The 25,411-nt window shown below is 39.5% G+C and overlaps 1 protein-coding gene across 1 annotated transcript in view; it reads right to left on the minus strand.

The window, feature by feature from the left end:
• The window catches only part of LOC122795066, a 634,924-nt gene that overhangs the window by 467,683 nt on the left and 141,830 nt on the right, over positions 1-25,411 (minus strand). The window contains exon 2 of the mRNA XM_044063641.1: positions 12,951-13,220. Within this exon, the coding sequence (XP_043919576.1) occupies positions 12,951-13,220 (270 nt within the window). The remainder of the gene's footprint in view (positions 1-12,950; positions 13,221-25,411) is intronic.

Consider the following 25,411-nt stretch of genomic DNA (forward strand, 5'->3'; position numbering starts at 1 on the left):
AAGCAGACACCCAAGCAGCCGCTACCCCAAAACAAAACACGTGCAACACATATCTCACAAAGCCAGTGTGCCAAACAGTCACAGCCCTTAAGACTAAACAACACACCTGATACACTTGTAATAGGTGACTCTATCGTCAGGCACACTGACGTCCCGCTCAACAGGCTGAACAAGGAGAGGGTCACGGTGAGCAGCCTGTCAGGCGCTATGATCACTCCAAGGCAAGTACAAATATGACTCAGTCATTGTCCATGCTGGTGTGAATGACCTGAGACGTACCTCCCTGGACTACATGAAAAGAGACATAAAGGAGCTCTCTGAGCATGTAGCCCAGGCCGGTATGACCCTGACCTTGAGTAGCATCTTACCCTCACCAAGAATGATGTCACAATATGAAGACAAGATGATCAAATTCAACAATTGGCTTAAGTACTGGTGTCATTCAAAGGGGATCCAATGCCTGTCAGCTTGGGATGATATGCTTGACAAGCCACGATGCTTCGCTAGGGACGGCTTGCACCTGTCACCCCTGGGCTTTTGGATATTGGCAAAGGCTCTTGCTACCCCCATAGTGCCTTTTTAGGCAAGGCTCAAAAGACAAACCCACCTCCATAGGTATCACAAGGGATAAGAAACTAAGAGTAATGCTACTCAATGCCAGAATTCTAAACCTCAAGATGCACACACTCGAAACTCTCCTTAGCATGGAGAACATCGATATCTGTGCAGTAACAGAAACCTGGTTCAGGGCTCCCGAGAGCACCCCAGCACTACCAGGTTATACCTCATACCATGCTTTTCGGCCCCAAAACTTGGACCGAACCACAAAAGGAGGGGGAGTATCGATATTCATCAAAGATACCCACACCTCCAGGTTGGTGGCAAAACACGAAGCATCAGAGACTATCCATGTGCAACTAACAGTGGGTAAAACTGCCTTCCAGTTTATAGCCTGCTACAGACCACCCTCCCAAACCCAGGAACCCCACTCGGCCTTCCTGAGAACACTGGAAAATATGAAGGTCTCTCCTAACACCATTATATTGGGCGACTTCAACTACCCAAACATAGACTGGGAGCATTACTCTAGCTCCAACACCCTAGCCCAAAGGTTCCTAGAATTTATAAACTCAAATGCTATGGAACAACTTGTTACCACTCCCACAAGAGGGAAAACCTACTGGACCTGATCATCACCAACATGGGGACTCTATGCTCCAGACCAGAAGTGTATCCCTCACTGGTAAGATCAGACCATAACCTAACCTCACTGGATGTTCATCCCCCCACCCCTGCCCAGAAAACCACAGTGAAAAACTTCTAAAGCAAATTTCACACTCCTCAAAACTGAGGTGGAATCCTTCAAAGCCCCGGGCCTGTGGAAAATACGGCTCAGACCGCAGAATCCTTTATAAACGCATTCTATGAACACCTTCAGGAATGCATGGATCATCGATCCCAAATAAAACCAAGACCCAATCCTCCAAAGGCAGACGTCCTGTCTGGTGGACCCCAGCCATAAACAAACTATACAATAGAAGGAGGAAGCTACTAAATGATAGAGCAAAATCCCAAAAGGGAAGGCATCACTGATCAGTATTAGCAAAAACTACGGGCACACATAAAATTGTCTAAGGCCAGCTTCGAGAGAAAAATTGCACAGGACACTAAGGATAATCACAAGGCTTTCTTTAGTTATGTTAGGAACCTGGGTGGTAATTTCCAGATATGCTCAGAATTAGTCCAAAATGACAAAAAATACACCGAACGCACAGACATTGCCAACATCCTAGCTGACAGGTTCAGCGCAAACTTCTCCCCCCCACCAAAAGGGCAAATATCTATCCCAGCAGAGTGCTGCCCCTGACATCTCAGATGCTCAGGTAAGAGCCGCCTCCAAAGCAAAAACACAGCATCAATGGGACCAGATGGTGTCCCGGGCTGCGTCCTACATGAACTCCAAGAAGAGCTAAACCCAAACATAAAACTACTGTTCAATCTCAGCCTTACTACAGGATATGTGCCCAAAGAGTGGCGTACAGCAACAGTGGTCCCTCTCCATAAAGGTGGTGCCTCAACGGATCCTGGAAACTATCGCCCCATAAGCCTGACTAGCTTGGTCTGCAAAGCTATGGAAAGGATCATCATGGACCTCATAAATAAAGATATTGGGGACCTACAAACACTGGATCCTACCCAGTTCAGCTTTGTTAAGGGCAGATCCTGCCTCTTAAACCTGGTTGATTTCTTTGAAACAGTCACCAAGGCCATTGACGAGGGAAGGTGGTCCACACAGCCTACCTGGACCTCGCAAAGCCTTCGATACAATACCCCATTCGGGCATTATAGATAAGCTCACCAGCTTAAATATAAACCCCTATGTCACTAGATGGATTGCAAACTGGCTCAAGGACAGAACCCACATGGTTAGAATTGCTGGAGCCATGTCAGACTCCAAACCAGTTACAAGTGGTGTCCCACAAGGCTCAGTCCTGGGACCTCTCTTCGGTATATATTTCTCGGAGGTACAGGCCAACACGGAAGGACTGTGGCTGACCAAGTTCGCAGATGACTGCAAACTGGGCGCCATAATCGACTCTCCAGCCGACACAAGCATCCTCCAAAAGGGCCTCATAGATACAGACAACTGGTGCCAGAGCCATGGCCTCAAGCTAAATGCCAAAAGTGTATAGTCATCCCTTTGGCAAAAAACAGTGCCCACAAATTACCACATAGGTGGTAATCCATTAAGTACAGAAGAAGTAATTAGGGACCTGGGGACCCAAGTTGATAGCAATCTCTCATTTGACAACCACGTGGCCAAAGTGGTTAGAAAAACATTTTATATAGCCCACCTAATCATGAAGGGATTCACATCTAGATCAGGGGAGGTCATCATGCCTCTTTACTCATCCCTCATCAGGCCCATAATTGAGTACAATGCCCCTTTGGGGTATACCTTACCAGACACCTGCAGCAACTGGAAAGACCCCAAAAGTACCTCACCAAGAGGATCAAAGGGCTCAAACAGATGCCATATGCTGCCCGGTTAAAGAAACTCCAGCTCTACTCAGTGGCATACCGCCTGTTCAGAGGCAATCTGTGCCTGATGTATAAAGCCATGTCCAACCGAATTAATGGACATGCTGCACCTCAGAAAATCCAAATCCCATCGAGCTACGCTCGAGACTTGAACCTCAGCACTGAAATAAATAGGACATGCTGGAGGGACAGATTCATAACCCAGAGGCTCCCTTCACTCTGGAATAAAGTCCCGGTCCAGGTTAGGCAGAGTCCCTCATTGACTCTCTTCAAGAGGAATCTTGATGAGTGGATGGGAGATCGTAGGTTTACCCTGGGTATCACTTCTGTGTCACTGTTAGACAGAGGCACAGTATACTAACCTCGAAAAAGGGCATAGCAAAATAAATTTAAAATGGGTGGCGAAAGCCAAACACATTCTGGCTAGGCTTATAAATGCCCTAGGGCAGATAGCCTAGTATGAACCTATGAACCTATGAACCTATGAAAAGAACATTTATGGGTTAAACTTTGAAAGATTGCAGCTTATTTTAGAAACATGGTATTTATGTTGATGTGTGAGATGTCTGGTTGTATTTATTGGGAGGTAATCATTGAGACAGTCCGACACTGTACCTGTGGTTATGTGTTTGCTAGGATCTTATACTAGAATCCAGTCTAATAGGAAATTTGTTGTCTTGCTATAATGTGTGAGGCTATTAATTAGCTGTGTGAAACCAAATACATTTTTGCTAGATGTAGGGGAATTAGAGTTTATGTCCAACTAATTGACATTCAAATCAACTAGTATTTTTTTTTCTTGTGAAATTGGCATGGATATCCAATGCATGATATCTTCCAGTAATAGCTGTATTGTTGCCATTAGGGATGTAAAGTAATATATAGCTGGTTATAATTGTTTTATTTTAGGAAAGTAACAAGAAGGTAAGCTGAAATGAATTTTGATACTGGCTTGTTGTAAGGGGAAATGTGGTAGTTGTTGGGAATATTAAAACATTACCACCACCTCTCCTCTTTATATAGTTATTACAGATGATATTATAGTTGGGAGGTATAATTTCATAGTTGTTTATGCTGGGTTTAAGTTAAGTATCCATTAGAGAGAGAAGATCAGGCTTATGTTGGGTAATCCGGGCATGTAGTTCAGCAATTTTATTTCTTATGCTTCTAACACTTATGGGAGCAAAACTTAGATTAACAGGGTTGGGGGTTGACCACTGTAGGGTTAGAGTAGTCTGTAGAAGAGAACTGTCTTGATGTTAGTTGTGATAGTTGGGGACCAGGGTTAGGGTGAATGTCTCCATCTAGAAGGGTTTTAGTATATTTGGGTATTACTGACACTTTTTTGAGAGTATTTTTCCACTGAATTTTGTTCAGGTTTGAGTTGAAATGGAGATAATCGATCCATATGTGGAGTAAATGTGAGGAGCTTCATTAAATAGATTTGGTGCAATGTGTTGTGAATGTAAGGAGGAAGTATGAGTAGGTGGTTGGGACAGAGTCGGAGAGATGTTTAGAGCTATTATAGGGTCAAGGCAGGATGGGTGATGGCCCAAAAGAAGATATGCTGATGAGTAGGAGGATTCAGTAAACAGATCTGTATGTTATTGTTGGCAGGCAGTGGGGATTTAGGGATCAATATCAAAAAAGATGTTGCAGGGCAGTAGGATATTCAGTGGTGGTGGAGTCTGAAAAGTGATAGAGGGAAGGTTAGGAAGAAGTAGTTTTTATGAAGGAAGAGAGTTGGGATTTCCTAGTATCTTCCTTGGACTGTAAGGAACACAGAGGTTAAAAAGGCTGGAGTATGAGGATGTAGTTAAAATAGGAAGAAATGAATATTTATTTGGCAAAAATAAGATGCAATGTAGAATATATAGGTACTGTTAAGGTGGAGTTTGACTATGAATAAATATATTTCAAAGCTGTATGGGAAGGAATGAGGTAGTTTGGAATGATGCTAAAAGATTAAATAAAAGTTGGGAATTAGGTAAAAAGAAACAGGAGAGTTTGTATAAAGTAAGTCTGTTTAGGGTGGTCATGGAATAAATGTCACAAGTGAAATGTGTTTGTGGAATGTATATCAGTATAGTAAGAGGATGGGTACAAATCAGTCAATAAGTAAATCAGCTGATAGGAGTAGCTGTTGCACTGTTTTGCTTGGAGCAAATTGAGTTACACTTTTTAGACACGTTATAGCTTGAATAACAGTTCCAGGCATCAAGAAGTGAATGGGTATGTAAAAACTCTTTTTACTGACACAGCAACTATTGCCTAATCAATACAAGATCATGTAACATATTCCATTCTCTATAGCTGTAGAGAACATTAAAATCACACTGTACTCTATATTATATGCCACCCAATAACCCTAATGTTTGTATTGTATTTATATGTATATATGGGTCTAGAGCATTACATCGTACTTCATCATCTCCAAGTCATGTAATATTGATTCCAAAAGTCTGAAACTCATGTCAATGAAAACAAACATAAAAAAATGTTTTTTACAAGAGAAGAAGTCCTCCCCCCACACACACAGACACCTACACCCCCTGCTTCTTATATATTAGTGCATGTATTTATTATATATGGCTTTCTAATAGCTCTGTCTAGATCTTGTGAAATCAGTATTAAATGACAGTAATGTTACAGTAAGTTCAATGGATGAATCTGGTAGCTGGACATAATCAGGTAGATTGTTGTTATCAGATCATATAGCCAATGAACTAACCTGGACATTATTACAGTTAGCGCACACATATGGTGCAGCTTTAAAAGCAGTCCATACGTATGGCACTGCCTACTCAAACTGATTCCTTTTTACAGCTTGTCTTTTTGACATGAAAGAAGCCCTGTTCTGTGCACTTGCATTTTCCATGCTATAAAGTTACACTCTCCTTTGTCTTGAAAGTTTAGGACCTTGGCATATTTACCTGAACACTTATTAAAGCCTGTTATTCCAATTAGTCAAATGTATTTTAGATTATATAAATCTCTGTGGGTTGCAACATCGATAATGTCTTAGCAGATATCTGTCTTATAGTCATATTTCTATTTCAGCTGAACTTCCTGCCAGGAAGGTTGCATGTCTAGTAATTTCTCTAAAAAGTCTGTTCTCGTTCTCTCTGCTTCAACAATTGCCTGTGATGGTGAATGAACTACAGGTTGCTGTGTAGTATAAAACTGCTCCTCTTTCAAACACCTTCTAGATGACCATTAACTGCTTGGTTTTACTCCATTTCTTCCTAACTTAGTATATCATCACAGGGGTTAGGACCACTGCAGCAGTTGTCATATTTGGAAAGGGGGTTGGGTACATATTGAGGAGCAGTGTCAGTATCACATATGGTGCCCTATATCTAGAGGATATTTTGGTATCTTTAAATGATAGAGTTAGTGTCAGCACATGTATCACCTCAAATAGCATCAGTTAGGTCCAGGCTCCTACTCTAAGTCAAATTCAGTAGCAATCTACCATGCAATTACAGCACTGATCTTATCATTAAATGAGTGCCAGAGAGTCACCCCCTACCACAACTGCTTTCCTACTGATTTCCACCTGGATACTCCAGACTCCAAACTACTATTCAAACTCATGTCATTTGGGTCACAGTTAGGCTTCCATACCTCTGTGCCATAGAACTATTCCATTAGTATAGTATTTTTATATTTGAAAAGATTGTGATACCAGTTCTGTTTAGAAATTACACCACATATATTAATTCCACTCTTCATCATTTGAATAACTGTCTGAACTACCCACAACACTGACAGCACCTTGGTGAAGATGTTGATATTCCCAGTGTTGTGAAAATTAAAACAATTCCTGGCTAATAAACTCTTGCTCATTATAAGTATTGAGTATGACAGGGATACCATGACATGAAAAACATATTTGACAGGTATAACAATAGTGACCTTCTTCTTCTTTCGGCTGTTCCCATTAGGGGTCACCAGGGTGGATCATCTGTTTTTATTTCTTCCTGTCTTCTGCGCTTGCTCTGTCATACCAACCACCTGCATGTCCTTTCTCATGACACCCATAAAATGTATCTTAGGCCTTCCTCTTTTCCTCTTACCTGGCAGCTCTATCCTTAGGATCCTTCTCCTAATATATCCAGCATCCCTCCTTGGCACATGTCCAAACCAATGCAGTCTCACCTCTCTGGCATTGTCACAAAACCATCCAACCTGAGCCTCTAATATATTGATTCCTAATTCTGTCCATCCTTGTAATACCCAGTGCAAATCTTAACATCTTTAACTCTGCCACCTCTAGCTCTGACTCCTGCCTTTTTGTCAGTGCCACCGTCTCCAACCCATATACCATAGCTAGTCTCACTACCCTCTTGTAGACCTTCCTTTTCACTCTTATTGTTACTTGTCTGTCACAAATCACTCCTGACACTCTTCTCCACCCACTCCATCCTGCCTGTACTCTCTTCTTCACCTCTTATAACAATGGTTTATAAAGATTTATGAACATCTTTATAACGACAGTTTATGTAGCTGTATATTTCAACTTGATGGCAGTAGGTGTCAACACAGATGAGATACCTACTGTCCATAAAATGAAATATATTATAATGAGATGTACTCTATAGCATGACCAGTATTTGTTCAAGTATTTTATGGTCTTTGCAGTTATTTTTGTGGAGCATATCAAAAACATAATTTCTTTTTTACTCTTAGATGATTTCTCAAGACATTCCTAGCCGAAGTGTTATGCCACATGCCCTACTTGCGCGCCCTTTCTTTTCAGATAACAGTGCCTGAATCTCCTTCATGGATTCACTTGAACATGAGACATATGCCACTTTTTCTATGAAAAAAAAAAAACGATTTTGAACATCAGCCCTTTTGACTCATGGATTTCATCATAAGTGTCGCAAACCTGAACTGGTACTTTTTTGCCGTCATCTGATCATCCTCTCATTACATGTTTTTAAAAATGTAGCTGTAATTCTTTTTTGTCTGAAGGAGAAAGCCATGAATTAATTTGTAAGATCCATTAATTTAGTCAGCATATCATTTAAAACTATCAAAGGTAGCATCTTAATTCACTTTTTTGTTTGTGTTTTGTGATACCCTCTCTCTATTTACATATTACCTTTTGTTTCTAAGGCTTAATAGTCTGTATTGGACAAATCTACAAGTTACTTTCTCTACAGTCATGTAAACCACTGTCATTGCAACTGTATGAAGCTTTGGCTTTATGACTGTGTGAATCATTTACTGTGTGACCATGGAAAGTACTGGCCCTGCTGCTTTACAGTCTCTATTACTTTGTTGTACTTTCACAGAGTGACTTCATTTTATCATTGCATACTGCTCACAGACATGCCTTCTGAATGTGTTAACTTCCTTGAAATGACAGAACTTCAAACAGTATACTATATACTTTGCTTATACAAACAACACAATTCAGTTTGACCCAGTAATTTCAATTTTTGACCAGAATAAGTCAGTAAAGACCCATTTGACTCAGACATTCATCTTCTGTGAATGCACTTTCAGTTATCATATTTCATTCTGTCCTGATATCTAGTTAACTGGGAAAAATGTTGCATTTATTTAACGGAGTGGATCATTGATCAGTTCTGACGAATTTCAGTCTATTTTCCTTCACTTTCATATCTAAGGAGCTTAGGAGTTTGACCTGTCCACATTGTGCACTTTCTACGAAGAGCTGGACATATGTTTTTATCAGGCTGATAACCACTCTTTGAACAAAGAGATGACTGCTGAGCTTAACAATATCATTTTTTTTAAATATAATCAATATTAACTCATTTACTCCAATGGAGCTCAGGAAGTTTGCACTGTAACTTCCAATGGGTGGAGCCTAAGCCTTTTGACAGAATCAAATTATGCAATCACATTTCAAACAAATGTTCACATATCTGGAAGCATGGGGGTTATGAAAGAAGTATAAATGTCAAACCCTTCAGCAAAGACTGTTTTTATAGTGCTAATGTTCTTTAGAATTATATAAGTCACAGTAAACACAGTAACAATTATGTGTGTAATATTTTGTAAACTATACTGCGGTGGTGGTGCTGCGGTAGCGTTGTCGCCTCACAGTTAGACATTGCCCGTTCGATTCTCAGTTAGAGCGTCTTCTGTGTGGCGACATGCGTGACTCGGCATTCCTTCATTGAAGGTTATGCATTAGGCCTGGCAAGGCAGCACGTAAAAATCTACTGCCAATCATTAGCGGACCGGAGTTCTGCTGTGGCAACCCCTAACCGGGTAAAGCTGAAAGACACAAACAAACTTACAATATCTCAGTAACCACTCAAGTTACACACATACTGTCTGCTGGATTTTATTCGTCTAGCTGAGAGCTTTCATATTAGGCTAAAGTGTTCTGTGTTTCTTGGTTAAGATGTTTAGAAAAATGTGAATACTATATTGATGTTATGGCTAGGCTTGTATAGGCCCTAGGGCTGATAGCCTAGTACCAACCTATGAACCTATACCCCAGGGATCACGTCAGTTGCCCTGCTAGACAGGGGTCCAGGAAAGTAAATAATGTGGGAAGAAATAGCCAGGGAATTCTTATGGCTAGGCTTGTATAGGCCCTAGGGCTGATAGCCTAGTACCAACCTATGACCCTATGAACCTATGATATAAATTAATATCATAAAAATGGTTAATCTCTCTTTTCTGCAGTAGACGGAGGTTAGATATTAATGCAGTTGAGTTTCCCATTGTGTAATCTTTAAGATGGAATATTTTAAAACCCTGTACATAGCATGGTTTTGGAATTATTGATGCAAATATGAACAAGCAATATTTGATGCTTAAAAATGTCAGTAGGAGTTAACTGAACATGCACCTGGAGGCGTCACATGGTGGAATGAAATGTCTGTGCTGTGCAGTTCTCATACTGCACTTTTTTATATTTACACTCAACGCTACTCCATTTAACACCGATATGTCTCTACTACCTACATACATAGTTGTCTTGATGTTCCCCTCCCCCATCTTGCTTTGCATTATGCATCTTCTTGCTATATCCTGGGATGATTTGTCTGTGCTCTCTATCCTGATTTTCCCTTATTTCTTCCATTTGATTTGTCTGTGTCTCTACCCTGATTTTCCCTTATTTCTTCCATTTGATTTGTCTGTGCTCTCTATCCTGATTTCCCCTTATTTCTTCCATTTGATTTGTCTGTGTCTCTACCCTGATTTTCCCTTATTTCTTCCATTTTTACCACCACACTCTTCACCGTGTTGCTAAGCATCATTACAGTTTTCTTCTCATTTTCCCCCACCCCTCTTCTTCTTCTCCTAAAATGCAGAATTCCTATGATTGCTGTTTTTATTCAAGACTTCTTCCCATGTGTAGTGCTTTATTCCAGATTTTTCTCAATAAGATGAGATTCATAAAGTGTCTTATCATTATCACCTCTAACTAGATGAGGAAAAACTACAGCTGGGGCTTTTTTACCTTTATTTTTGTTTAGTTAACTGTGACGTCATTATGTATGGATTGAACTTCTGCTCCCAGAAAACTGCTTCTAGCTTTCTGCCAAAATGCTAGCCAAGTGACTGACAAAGTGGAAACCAAAACTATTATTTCAGTTGCTGTAGAAGAAAGAAAAGTGTATATAATTTGAAGAGCATATGATTCTCACTGCTTCTTGAAAGTGAGTAGTTGTTCCATCTGAAATTACTGTTCATTTCACATTTGGAATTAAGTTGTGTTTTTTTTCCTTTGAATTTGCTTGTTGGGTTCCTATGAGTATGTTGTCATTTTTGTTTTGTCTTCTTACTTAATGGTACTTAGATAAAAATCTTCCTTCATTTTTTTCCCTGTGACGGTGTGTCTCGATTTACAATAGCTTTTTTTGTTCTTGTACTGCTATTCAGGAAATAATCTGGCACTTTAGCAAAAAGCAACAGTTTCTTGTGGAGTATGTCATGTTATGCTCAATGGTCTGAGGAGATATTTACAGTAACATATTTGTTCCAGGTGATCTAGGGAAATTATTTTGAGTTATCATATTGTTGTACTTTTATAATGCAGACTAATTCAATCTGAAGACAAATCAAATGATGGCACCTGAATGCCTGACATCTGTAGACTATCTTTGTCTTGTGGAATGCAAAAACTGTTTGGTGTAAATTTTGTTACAATTCACAGCCAGTTTATAGCTTGACAAACAAATGCTGGTATCCAGGGGAAAACACTTCACAGCCAGCTTATAGCTTGACAAACAAATGCTGGTATCCAGGGAAAAACATTCTGTTTTTTAGAAATGGGAGCAGAACTGTGTCATGTACAAGTGCTCACCAATTATTAGCTTGCAATTGTCTGATTTCAGTTGCTCTAAATGGCAAGTACCCAATCAACACAACAACACGATGATCATTAATTTCACAGCCCTGTTAATGACGTTATAACCCCAAATTCCTCTCCTATTCACTAAACCTAAATTCCACTTCCTACTGCTGCCTAAAATCTTGACAGCTAAACTTCCAGCCCCCATCTTGATTCCTACCCATGGCTATTACACTTACCAAACTTGATGCTGAAAACGCATTTTAGAAGCAACTATCACATCCTTTCTGTCACTGTATGGCTGCCATACCTTGCCCAAACCCATAACCAGTCACCAGCTCAAACAATAGACAGGTATTCTATAAAGGGAAAAACAAGCAACTGCAGTACTTTACATTGTTACCTACCTTGGAATTATACAGGTTTCACATTCCAACTGATGACCATTTGTAAAGTAAACAGTTCAAGCTATGTAAAATGGACTATGCTATAGTGAACATACCTGCAGTATCTTCAGAACTGAAATCACCACATTGTAAAGCCAGAACCAGCATAATGCTTTACCTTTATTTCTTTTGTTCATTCCAACTTTTAAGGCCAGTTTTTGTATTTTATAGATGAATCTAAAGAAAATTACTTTAGTAAATTGTCCTGTGGATGGCACAGCTTTCATAGCTTTGTAGTGATTAGCATTGCTGCCTCCCAGATCATTTATCCAGTTTACTCCTCACCTAAGTCAGTTTCTTTGTGAACTCTGCATGTCTGCCCTGTGTTAATGTCATTTATTTATGGATTTCTCCTCCCTTACCATAACACTAAGACATACTGCCGATGAAGTGGTGTTTCTCCAAATTACCCTTAGGGTGTGTGTGTGTGTGTGTGTGTGTGTGTGTGTGTGTGTGTGTGTGTGTGTGTGTGTGTGTGTGTGTGTGTGTGTGTGTGTGTGTGTGTGTGTGCGTGTGTGTATGTGTGTGTGTATGTGTATATGTTTGCATGTGTGTGTGTGTGTGTGTGTGTGTGTGTGTGTGTGTGTGTGTGTGTGTGTGCACGAGTGTATGTTTATGTGTATGCATGTCTCTATGTATATGTTTGCTTATCTGTAAGTGAGGTATTCAATAAATTTCTTCAAAATGCTTAATTGTACAATTTAGAGCAACAACACATTTGGATGATATTCTTGGTGTGTGTGTGTGTGTGTGTGTGTGTGTGTGTGTGTGTGTGTGTGTGCGTGCGTGCGTGCGTGCGTGTGTGTGTGTGTGTGTGTGTGTGTGTGTGTGTGTGTGTATGCACTGATATAAATCTTTTCTTCAGCTCTTGTGAAATTTATATTCTGCATTAGTACTGAATACGTGTTTGTTACTAGAGTAACAAGCATACCTGAGAGTGGATTCTACTACTCATTTTATTTGTTCCTTCAGCAGTTTTTTTTTTCTGTTGAGTAAACCTTTTCAAAGCCATTGCTGTTGTAACTGTTCTTTGCATTCCTATCTCATGTGAGATTATTAAATGCTCTTTTTGTGCCCTGGCTGTACAGGAAAAACATAACATTCTGTGCCAGTTTGCCAATATATTCTACAATAATGCAATTAATAGATATGAAAATGATGAATAAACATACCAAAATGTGTAAACGGTTTTAGAAGAGGGAGGCATGTGATATCTCTGATCATGGCTTGAATTGCTATAAAGTAGTCAGAACTAGCATACTGTCCCGTAAATACTGTTGAACTTCCATTAATAACTTTCTCTTCTGTGAATGCTGGATTATCAGATTTTGTGAGCGTGAGTATGTAGTTCTCAGCGCAGGCATCATTAGTCCAGTTAACAAATACTGATCCATTAGCCATAGAACGTACTGTCACATCAGCAGTTTCACATTGGTGGCTCCCTAGAAAATATATTGGTAAGGAATCGTCAATAGCATAATAAAATATCACATTGTAGTGTATTTTAGAAATACCAAAAACTGTATGTAATATTTAAGTAACATGCTGCATCCATAAAATGAAAGCTGACAAAGAGGTATTTCAGATCATAATATACACTGATAATGCAAATGAGAGCTGGCAAAGAAGTATTTCAGATCATAATCCACACTGATAATGCAACACTTCAGTCTGCACTGCTTTACACGTAGGACTGAAAACTTCAGAGCAAAATGGTTCATGTATATACAAAGGGATATATTTTAACATATATAATCAATGACGTATTCCTGATGTCACAACTGCAACATTAAGCACCGTGAAGGCAAAATATAATTACCCCATTGAAATATAATGATATCACTTTATCTCTACACAATGTGTTGTATTTTCATTAATTTTGTTTCACAAATGATTATAATTATGTCTATTTCCATATTTTCAGAGAAAGATTAACCATTTTATAGCACGTAGATGAATTGCTTGCATGTATGCACCCACAATAAAGAAAATTTATCATTAGACCTTAGGATATAATTATTATTACATGGCTGTTCATTATTATATAGTCGGAAGAAATATAAATACCCCATAATAAGAAAATGCTTCCTTTTTAATCAACAAAGTTTCTATGTACTTGTTTATTTTGGTTTTATATATAATTGGTATTATAACCATGACTTTTGAACAATCATCTAAACTGCAATTTTGGTAACAATACTTATCCAGGCAATATATTTGTGGTTCTGGGCATTCCAATGAGTATATATTAGTAATACATTTCTGCAAGGATTTTTTGATGAACAAGCATTGTTGACTAATGTGCAATCATGCAGTGTTAAAATCTCATAAGTATGAAGAGACGTTCCCAAATAATTACTTATGTATTCTTGACTAAATATAGTAACAAGTTATATTATGAACTCCATATGTCAAAAAAGAGTTATCAAGCTAAGGTGATTGCAACCAACCTCAGTAAAATGAATAAATAAAAAGTTAAACATATTAAAGATAAAACACATAACATGAAAATTATTTAAAAAAATAGACCCATTATCACAGTTACTCACATTAAACCGTATGCCAATGGAAAGAGATATGTTTTCAAGGATCTTTTAAATGAACCAATGTCAAGGACATCCTCACTGACTGTAAAGGAGATTTCAGAGTAGTAATGTTGTCTGATGACAAGAAGAATAAGCAGCCATATCTTGACTAAATAAATGAACAATTAAGCTGGATCCTTTGAATGATGTTTTAACCTGTTGCTCCAGAAAAAGTAAACAAAAAATATCTAATATCTGTTATTTTAATGATAAAAGATTTCTGTCAGGTCTTTTATTGAGTATGTAAGCACATATTGTGATTGTGACAAGCTGTACAGGAAAGCAGTTTTTTTTTGAGAATTGGAGTGGACTGTTTAATGGTAGGTTTATATAGTCAAAGACAAAAGGGCAAAGAAAGGAATTAATTACAGCCTTGCCCCTGTATACACAATATGATCCCTGAAAACTAGTAGTTACTTAGCATTTCTATTCTCTATACACATAAAGCATAAGTCCCCCCCCCCAAAAAAAAAAATATATATATATATTAATTATGTTATTTTATGAGCAGGATTTTGTAAGTAGCAATGCTGCTGTCATCAAGGCAATGCACCATTTGTCATATTTGAAACTCAAATAAAAATAATTTTATTAGTTCCAGTATGATTTGCTGTGAGAGCCAGTCATGCACTATTTATATTAGCAATAATAAAGATATACTCTTGTTAATATCAGTATACTCAGGAGTGACCCAACAGCTTTAAAAAAGTAACCACAGGATTCAATAAAGTCCATTTAGGCTCCATGTAGAGCCTACACAGACTGTATCCATGCACATGGCCACAATCCTGCTTCAGCAGTGCGCTAGGCATATTAATGGCGTGGTGTGCACAAGTGAGGTTTTGTGAGGTGAAACAAGCAGCTTAGCATGGAACTTGAATCTGTGCCTACATAGCAACTGTACACTTCATTGTAGAATGTCCACATCTTTGCATCATAGTTATGGCCCGTTGGACATGCAATAGTGGGTATTATAAAATCATTAAAGAAGAAATTGTCAGTATGGTAGAAATTTAAAAATTTTATTTATTTAGTTATTTATTTAAATGTATTTATTTGTTTACTTATTTTGTTGTGTTTGAGCGAAGCACCATGTAAGTTAACTAAGCTTAGCAATGCGCACTCATCATTAGACATGGGCCAGAAATCTAAAAATAGAAACTGGGTGCATTCAATTGTGTAAGTTGCATGATGTTGGGCACTGTGCAAACCCATGAAGTGAAGATATGCTATTCTCACACTAGCACCATTGCAGTATACTTTAAAATATATGTGTTCCCCCTCCCCATCCCCTTGTGGAGTGCCAGGTTGAAAGATGACTTACTGTGTAGTAGTTCCTGGGTTCAAACCTAGGTAGGGATACTTTTTTATATATAATGCTGTGTAACTGTACAAGGTCACTGAATCATCCAATCCTGTTAAAGTTTTTGAATGCCAAATTTAAATAATCTGTGCGATGCTGGGCACCACGCAAACCCATGAAGCAAAGTTTTGCTATGCTCACACTAGCACAATTGCAGTATATCTTAATATACTTGTGTTCCCCCTCACTACTATTGTGGTGTAATAGGTTGAATGATAACCTTTAGTGGAGTAGTTCTTCAGTTCAAACCTTGGTAGTGATATTTATATATATATTCTGCTGTGTAACTGTATGAGGTCACTAAATCATCCAGTCCTGTTAAAGTTTATGAATGCCAAATTTAAATAAGCTGCATGATGCTAAGCTCAGTTTCATATGTTTGTGTGATGCTAAGCACCACTTAAACAAATCAACCATTGCCCATGTTTGCACACCCAAAACATTTAACTATTACCCATGTTTGCACGATGCTTACCATCACATAAACAAATTACCTGCATTCTGCTATGTGCACAGTGCTAAAAATGAATGAAAATAATTAACCATTTTACATGTTTGCACAATGCTAACCGAGTTTGCATGTTTGCCTGGTGTTAAGCATCGTGATACTTTCCCCTCTCGTAGAACACTGCAGCTCAATGTGCCATCAAGCACATCCATGCTTTTTTCTTTTGGCATGTTTGCAAGATGCTAAGCAGCATGGCACATTTTTGAAAGTTTCTGTATGATGCACAATGGTGGGAATTCATCCTATATAAAGGGCAATAGGAGGGAATTGTTCAGTGTAGCTTGGAGTCTGATCTTGGCTGTAGATAGTATGGCTGTTGCTGGGAGGGAGTGCACTTTTAGGCACAATGTGTGCAGGAGTCCAGGATGTTTGTTGGACTCCTGGTTAGGAACCATGGTAGCCGGCTGTTGCAGGCTAACTACAATGGAGCAGAATTTAAGTCTGAAACCTGGGTATTTTTGCCAGGGACCTGACTAGTGTGACCGGTACCCCCACACTGGTGAGCAGTGTCGTCACCATTATGATGATCTTCGATGCATCCAAGAGGCTTGGGGTGAAAACACACCACAGATATGTAAGTATATTATTTTTTAAAATTTAAAAGCAGAATCTGAAGAAAACTGGTATACTTAATGGTTTTCCTCTTCTTCCACAGCTGTGGAAGAGAGGGTTTGCAATGTATAGTCTCATGCAGGGCACTTGGCCAGGATGAGGCAGGCTTGTGGTAAATCTAAAAATAAATAAAAGTTTTAAATGTATTGTTAATGTATTAATAACTGTTAAGATAAATGTAAGTACATGTCTGCACTGTAAAAGCAAATAAAAGCAAGTAAGCATGCAGTACTGTGTAACATACCTTTCAAACATTACATATTATATTGCTGAATACATTTTAATTATTATTTATTTAGTTAGTTAGTTATTTATATATTTGCACTTATTTACCAGGAGGTCTAATGGGCCAGAGTGAGCCCATTTTCAGTAGAGGCCCTGGGAGAAAAGCTCCAGAACAAACAACATAATAAAGCTACAGAGTTGCAAACAAAATCAGGAAGCAATAATACAGAACATTACATTAAAAACAGAAAATCAAAACAGTTCAGATACAGAACACTACATTGCAGATAGGTGATAAAAACAGCTTACAAGTTATATACATTTTGGGTTAGAGTGACTAATAAATGATTCTATATATGCTGAATAAACATGAGTATAACTAATGAATGTGTGAACATTACAGTATTGCAGTATTGCAGTAGAGAGGAAATGATGGAGAGTAGCAGTTAATGATTCTGAGAGTAAGGCATAGCCTTAGAACAGTTACTAATTAGGCAGCAAGTTTGAATAAAAGATATGGTAGGTAAATCTGATTTAGATTAAATGTGGCTGGGTGGTACAAATTAGGTATATATATATATATATATAAATATATAAAATCATCATCATCATCTATTTTCGGCTTATCCCGGTTAGGGGTCACCACAGCAGATCACTGCTCCACTCATGAGTGGCAGTGGAGTTTTATGGTGTCGAGTTGCCAGCTCGCCACCCAAACTTCCACAGAAGGCTTATACATTCGCACACTCACACCTAGGGGCAATTTAGAGTATCCACTCCATCTGCAGCATGTCTTTGGGATGTGGGAGGAAACCAGAGCACTCAGAGGAAACCCAGGCAACCACAAAGAGGACATGCGGACTCTGCACAGAAGGCACCCCAGCCAAGAATAGAACCAGAGAACATCTTGCTGTGAGGCGGCAACGCTAACCGCTGCACCACTGTGGCATACGCTTATATTGGAGGTAATACTTCTTTAGGGTAAACAGGTATGTTAACAGAAGTCATAGGTAGCTATTCATTTGAAATAGCATGCATCCATAAAGCATAAAATGAGACAGGCAGTGCTATGATAATGTATTTCAAAAAAAAAAAGTTTATTCTTACTGTAGTCACTGCTTGTGGGTTCTAATCCATCACTAGCCAACTGATAAATATGCTATTTTCTTTGTAATGTATTATGTTATCAGTGAAACTGAACCAGTCTTGTATGTGAACTATACAACAGTAAACCTGCCTTAGACTGCAGGCAAGAACTTTTCAGGGTAAACAGGTATGTTAACAGAAGACTGAGACAACTCTTCATGTGTGTAAAACATTTGAAACAACGTGCATCTATAAAGTATAACATGAGAAAATGCTGTGATAATGTTGCATTTCAAATAAAAGGTTCATTCTTGCTGTAGTCACTGCCTGTGGGTTTTAATCCATCACCAGCAAAATATAAAGTATGCTGTTTTCAATTGTTTTATCATTTAATCAATAAAACTGAACCAGTCTTGTATATGAAGTGCATAACAGTGAACCTGCCTTAGAGCGCAGGCAAAAACTGTTCAGGGTAGACAGGTATGTTAACAGAAGTCATAGGCAGCTATTCATGTATGTAAACCATGTGGGTTTACTATTGAAATGTCGAATGGCACTACATCGACTGTACTATAGTCGAACACGGAAGTTCAAAAATAGTAATGTCGACGACAAAAAAACAATCTAGGACTGTGTTTTAACATGGGTCGAGGTAGGGGAGATGTTTGTAGTTCTGAATAATACTGAACACCTACCTCGACCCATGTTAAAACCATTCCTAGATTGTTTTTTTGACGTCGACATTACTATTTTCGAACTTCCGTGTTCGACTATAGTACAGTCGACGTAGTGCCGTTCGACATTTTAATAGTAATCCACCGTGTGAAACATGCATTCATTGAGTATGAAATGAGAAAATGTTGTGATAATGTATAGCAAATAAAAGGCTCAAAAGCTTCATTATTACTGTAATCACTGCTCATGGGTTCTAATTCCTCACCAGTCAATTGATAAATTATGATATTTTCAATAATTTTTATCATTTTTCAATAAAACTTAACTATTCTTGCAAGTGAACTGCACACCTGTAGGCCTGTACCTTGAATCTACAGCTATCAAGTGTTATCAGTGTACATACATACATACCTCTCAATTGTCATGATTTTTTGCAGAATATACTGCATTTTGCCTCATATGTGCAGTCTGTTTGGTATAGAAGTCTGATTCAATGGCCACTCTCTGGCAAATTGGTGAAGATCAATGTCAATAAAAAATGTCAGACCCCAGAATTGCAGATATTAGACATCAATGCAAATATATTTGTCTTGTGCAAGAATGTCTTGTGCTATGTGGTTAAGAGGTATTTATGTGTAACATCATATATCCACTATTAGCATCATTGAATGATTGCTGGATTCAAAATGATCCCAACAATTGTGTCTATGTGTAAGGAACAGGGCAATTTTGCAAAAATACAAAAAAAAAAAAAAACAGTTTAGCAGTCAGCAGTGTTCCAAGTATTTCATAAAATATATGGCAGTACATATTTGTAGTAAACTTTCTGTAGTAACTGTGAAATTAATGATGTTCTCCCTTTTTTCTCTCACCCCACCCTTTCTATTCTTATTTGCGTAATATGTTTTAATTTTTAATTTGCTATTATATTATTTGGAATGATGCCCTATGTTTTCCTTATGTATAAATTAATTTTGCTTTGTTAAATATATTTGTACTTATTTATTGTTGTATTCCACATTATATTAGTTTAGGCCATGGTGGTGCAGCGGTAAGCGTTGTCGCCCATAGCAAGAGGTTTTCCTGTTTGCTTCTCGGCTGTAGCGCCTTCTGTATGGAGTCTGCATGTCCTCCCGCGGCTGAGTGACATTTGAAAGACATGCAGGTAGGTGCGTGCGTGAATGGGTGTGCCTTCCCTGAAGGTTGGGCATTGGGCTGGCAACTTGGCATCGTAAAAACCCACTGCCAATCATTAACGGACTGGAGTTCCACTGTGGTGACCCCTAACTGGGAAAAGCTGAAAGACTATATATCTTTTATTAATTATTCTTTATTGCTTTGTGTTATATTTTTATGATTTTTTTCTTTTATTTCTTTTATGTTCCTATTTTATTTTCTACAGTGCAAAGAGGTAGGCCAGGTCCAGCTGATCCACCTACCTTGGCTTCTCCGGTCGAGGTACCGAGGCCCAGAACATCTGGATTGCAGCCTAGTGGCATCCTTCCCCCACTGCAGCTGCACTACCTGGTCCTCCAGGTAGTTCTGGCCCAGAGGCTGGGGATGGTTCTCCCTCTGGGAGTGGATGCAAATGGGGTGCCTATGTTACCTGTGCTGAGATGCCAGGCTTGGTGCGTAGGCTTGTCTAACAGATGATGGGAAATGCCTATCGTAGATAAAGACCATGCTGAGCATCTTGGTGTGCCATATGGTCCGCAGATGCCATCATCAGCCACTGGATACAGAGGAGCAGTGAAGTGCTGACAGTCCATGGGTGAGGACTTGAGTCAACTGTTATAGTGTCTGACGAACATGCGACCTGGTTCCCCCATCCCCAACCAAGGTGTACTCCCCACTCTTCTTTCTGACACGAACCCATGTGCTGTCTTGTATGTCTTGTCTGTCTGCAAACACTTCCTCAACATCCAAACTTACCCTCCCCACACATACCTATGTGCCTTCCCCAAGATTCCACTCTTTCCTTTAAAAAAAAAAAGAAAAGGGCACCTGTCCCCAATAAAAAATATTGGCCCATCCATAGCTCTCCATTTCATGCACATGTCCACTGGACATAGGTAATTTGATCCAACTGGATTCACAATACAATTATGTTGTCATCACCCCTCTCTTTTGGGGTGATAATCCAAATTCAGCTAAATCTCATTTCAAGTTCACAGTCATTGCTGTGTAAGAAATGAATAGCTATGTTACTTTCATACACCCTTCCTGCACATTCCTACCAACCTTTCACAGCATTTTTTCCCCATGCTTACTCCCCATTTCCCTCTTTCCTATCTCCCCAATTTTCTTTTCATTAAAGAATATTTGCATGATGCTGCTCTATGCACAGCTTCGCTAGACTATGCTAAATGGCAGTGTATTACTGAATGTATATGAAAGCTTAATAAAAAAGTAAAAAAAGGTCACATACACCCTATTTCGAACCCAGTACCTTCTGAATTGCACACTACAGCATCAACCCCCAAGCCATACAGCCAATTAATTAACAGCTGTGTAGTAAATACTACATTTTCATTTTTTAGCAATTAAGCATGTTTGCATGATGTTGTGCATCACGGCTCATCACACAATTCTGCTAAAAGATTTATGTAAAAATATGCCTTTATTCTGAATCTGATGTTGTGATACTGCATATGAAGCCATACATATAATAATATATGTGATTGAGGTATGTAACAGCAATTCAGGGTGCGATTATTTGTTCAACAGTTAAAATAACACCTGCCATCATAGTGCCTCTACAGCTTAACCTGTTTCCTGCTTAGAAAATATGTTTTTGGTTCAAATACAGTTGTGACTAGTGTTTAAGATCCATATATGTGTACATAAGCAAAATAATTTGTGATATGTATGACTCTATTATCACCTATTTATCCACCCATTGCAGTACAGATGCAATGTGTGCTTTTAGGTGGTAATCAGAAAGATGTCAGGACAACCAGTAACATGTAGTGGGACTAGAATGTGGAGGAGACAACATCGTCAAAACAGATGTCTGCTTCATTAAATCCATGGACAATGTCCATGTGAGTCTTCCACTAGCAGATGTTGACACCAGATTGATTACTGAATATGTCTGTATGTGTACTGAGATTACCAGGAAATCAAGGTCATATTACTAAAAGGCAAGTTCCAATCCCTGTCTCTGAACTTAGGTTCCTGTGAACTACTGGCCAACACCTATCACATGCAGCCACAGGAGAAGATACAACAAAATGTACTACATTACTTTTTAAGTTAAGATCTGATGTCAATCTTCATCTATTCTTGACGGTTGGGTTATCGTTCTGATCCTCGGAACCGGTTTGGCCTTTACACAGCTCACACCAGCCAAAACCTTCTCAAGCTAAGAGTGTACCCACAATGCCCCTCTGTAAACGACCTCATATCTTGTTTGTCACTCTTATAGCAAGACGCATCAGCCAATCCCTTTCTCGGAGCTAAATAAAATCTTATTATTTATTTTTCAACTTTATTTTCCAGTCTATCTTAAATATTTTCTTTAATATAACTTGATATCCCATATCTACCCACCTTTCTTGTGCAAGTGAATGTTTTTTCATGTTGGTATCCCTCTATATCTGTTGGTATTACTCTTCTACCATTGTTGGTAGTTCTCTCTCTCTTTTCCTAACTACCAATTGGTAGTTCTTTATACCATTGCTGGTAGAATTATTTCACATTTTTCTTCTCCTGTGAGTGTGCGAGTGAGTGTTTGTGTGTGTGTGTGTGTGTGTGTGTGTGTGTGTGTGTGTGTGTGTGTGTGTGTGTGTGTGTGTGTGTGTGTGTGTGTGTGTGTGTGTATGTACCTTTTTGACTGGGATTCTGCCTTCCTTTCTCCAATATGGCAGAAAAGTCTAAAAGTACAACAGGATTTAGGCAGTGCCAGGAGTGTGGCAGGAAAATGCCTAACTCTGGCAGACATGATTCTTGTCTTTATTGTTTTAGTGCTCCTCATTTGGATTTAGAGTGCTCTATCTGGCAGTGCATCAGTGCTAGAGCCCTGGTAGAATGTTATAATAAACTCATACTTAAAGGACTCCTTAAAGCCTCCTTTGAAGAAGCTTTGTCCAAGGCTAATAAGTCTCCTCAGGCCTGTGGCTCCAAAGCTAGTCATTCGGTGCTGACATCTGCATCAGCACCAACACCTAAGAAACACAAGTACCCATCTTTTGTTTCCTCTTCAGAACCAAAACCAAAGGTTCTGAAACTCATGGAATGGACTGATTCCTCAGCACTAACTACTTTGGCACCATCACCACCAGCTACAGCACCACCAGCAGTAATGACACTGACAACGGCAACAGCTTCCTTAGTTCCACATCAGTGATGACATCTCCTGCTGTTCCACAGGTTATACCTCCTACTTTGGTGCAGAAGACTGAAACTTTCTATGCACCCAGGATGTGATATTCCAAGTCTATTGACTCCTTCCATGGTCAGCTTCCTAGCCCATTTATAGAAAGGCTGGCATCTCCCTCCAGACTGTCCATTCAGTACTCCAGGAGTCTTATTGAAGTAGACACAGTGAGGTTGATGGATCAGCTACTGACAACTAGGGGTCTTCCTGCTTCTTCTTAGGCCCCTCTCCCACCTGAAGCAGGGGAGTATTCACCTAACATTTCAACATATATTCCTCCTCTGACCTCCCCAGAGGCATTAGTGTCTTCAACTCTGACTACTCAGGTTCCTTTGGCCCCAATACTTACAACATCCTTGTCTTTGGTTCTGATCACAGCTGTGACTCCCTCTGTACTTTTGAAACTGATGGGTCTCTGGGGTCATGCCTCTACCATCGGATCAAGAGGGTTTAAGTTGACTCCTGTTTTTATTCAGAGTTGTCCTTACCTCTTTGGACTACAGTGGCTGGGGGTCTTCCCTCAGTGCCGGATTTGGAGGTGAGTCTCTTGGGCTGGGGTGTGACCCCAGTTCCGAGTTTGTCTCAGTTCTGGGCACCCATCTCTCCTCAATGGGGCCTGCCTTTCAGGCTATGGAGAGGGCTTTGGTCACTGCAGGTTCCCAGGTTGCTACTGTGTTACTGGAATCTCATCCCATAACCCCTGCTTACCCAGAGATTCCACCAACCTCCGTATCTGGACAGCAAACTCTAAGGATGCAAGAGATTCCAACTAAGGATCACCCATCTTCTGAGTCCTCTCCAGATATTACCACTGAAATGCCCCCTCGGAAGAAGCTGTGTAAGAAGAAATGCCTGGACTCCCATGAAGATTCTGTTAATGAGGACATGGATTTTGACGATGAGAAAAGTTCCCCCCAGTCACCCCCAGAATATGTCTCCTTTGGTGACATTCTAGAGATCCATAAACAGAGGGGTAACTGGAAGCCCAAAGACCCTACCTCTGAGGAGTCTGTGTACTTGCAAGCCTTTGGGGCTCACCCATCTACTTTCTTGGTGACTCCTCCCACGGATGATCTCATTAAGTTGATTTCTCAGCAGGTTTGGAAGGCCCTTGATTCCAGAGAACCAATTCCCTGGAGATCAGATAAAATACTCTCTGCTCTTGAGGATCATCAGCACTAGGTGAAAGAATTAGCAGTAGATTCCATGATGGTGGTTGCAGCCACTAAAAAAGAACAAGCTGAGGCAAGTAACTCTGTTCATCTCCCTAACTGGGAGTCTAGGGCAATGGACAGATTTGGAAAGCAGGTTTAAGCATCATCAACATACACCCTTAGGTCCTTGAATTTCATGGCACATTTCACTAGGCTCCAGAGGGATGTGATCAAGGAGATATTGGGCACCCTAGCAGGGGCTGTATCTGATGAGGTCCAAGAAAAAGTGGCCTCCCAGTTAACTACCCTGGAGTCTATTTCTAATTTGTCCATGAGGCTCATTGTACATGCAGCTAAAGGGGTGACCAGGTCAGCTGGTTCAGGTATTGCAATTAGACGACATGCTTGGATATACCTGTGTGAGTTTTCTGAGCCATTCAAGTCTTCCTTCATTAATGTTCCTTTTGATGGATCTTCTTTGTTCAGCTCCAAAGTCAAAGAAATTCTAGGCAGGTGTGAAAAAGATGGAAAGACTCTGTCTGCACTAGGCATATATTTTTCTGTGGGTCTATACTGGATGATCGAAATTTTAAAAGTTCGAGTGTCATATGGGCGACAAAAAAAAAAAAAAAAAAAAAAAAAAAACTACACAAATAACCCACCTGAACATTGTAAGCAGGGGCAAGCCCCCTTGCACCCCCATACCCCCCGCTCTTTAAATATATCAACTCCGAGATCTCACTATAGTGCAGGAAAAGTAAATCTTCCCATTCCACACTGTACGGAGATCTCTGTTAATGTGTTCGAACTTTCAAAAGTTCGATCATATGGTGCCGACCATATCACATTCGGACTTTTGAAAGTTCAAGCATCCAATATAGACCCTTTTTCTGCTCCCCAATGATCCTATTCTAGGAATCAGAGGAGTGGAAAGATGTGATTCAAAAAGTTCCAGAGGCCATTCCAGGGCACACATAGGGGAGACTCCCCTTAAGGCAGAGGGGGGATCTCTAATGAAAGACACCATCCTAGAGGCAGGACTGGCCC

The sequence above is a fragment of the Protopterus annectens genome, chromosome 2.part1 (assembly GCF_019279795.1).
Source record: "Protopterus annectens isolate FY-2018-M chromosome 2.part1, PAN1.0, whole genome shotgun sequence".
In the NCBI taxonomy this organism is placed as follows: domain Eukaryota; kingdom Metazoa; phylum Chordata; order Ceratodontiformes; family Protopteridae; genus Protopterus; species Protopterus annectens.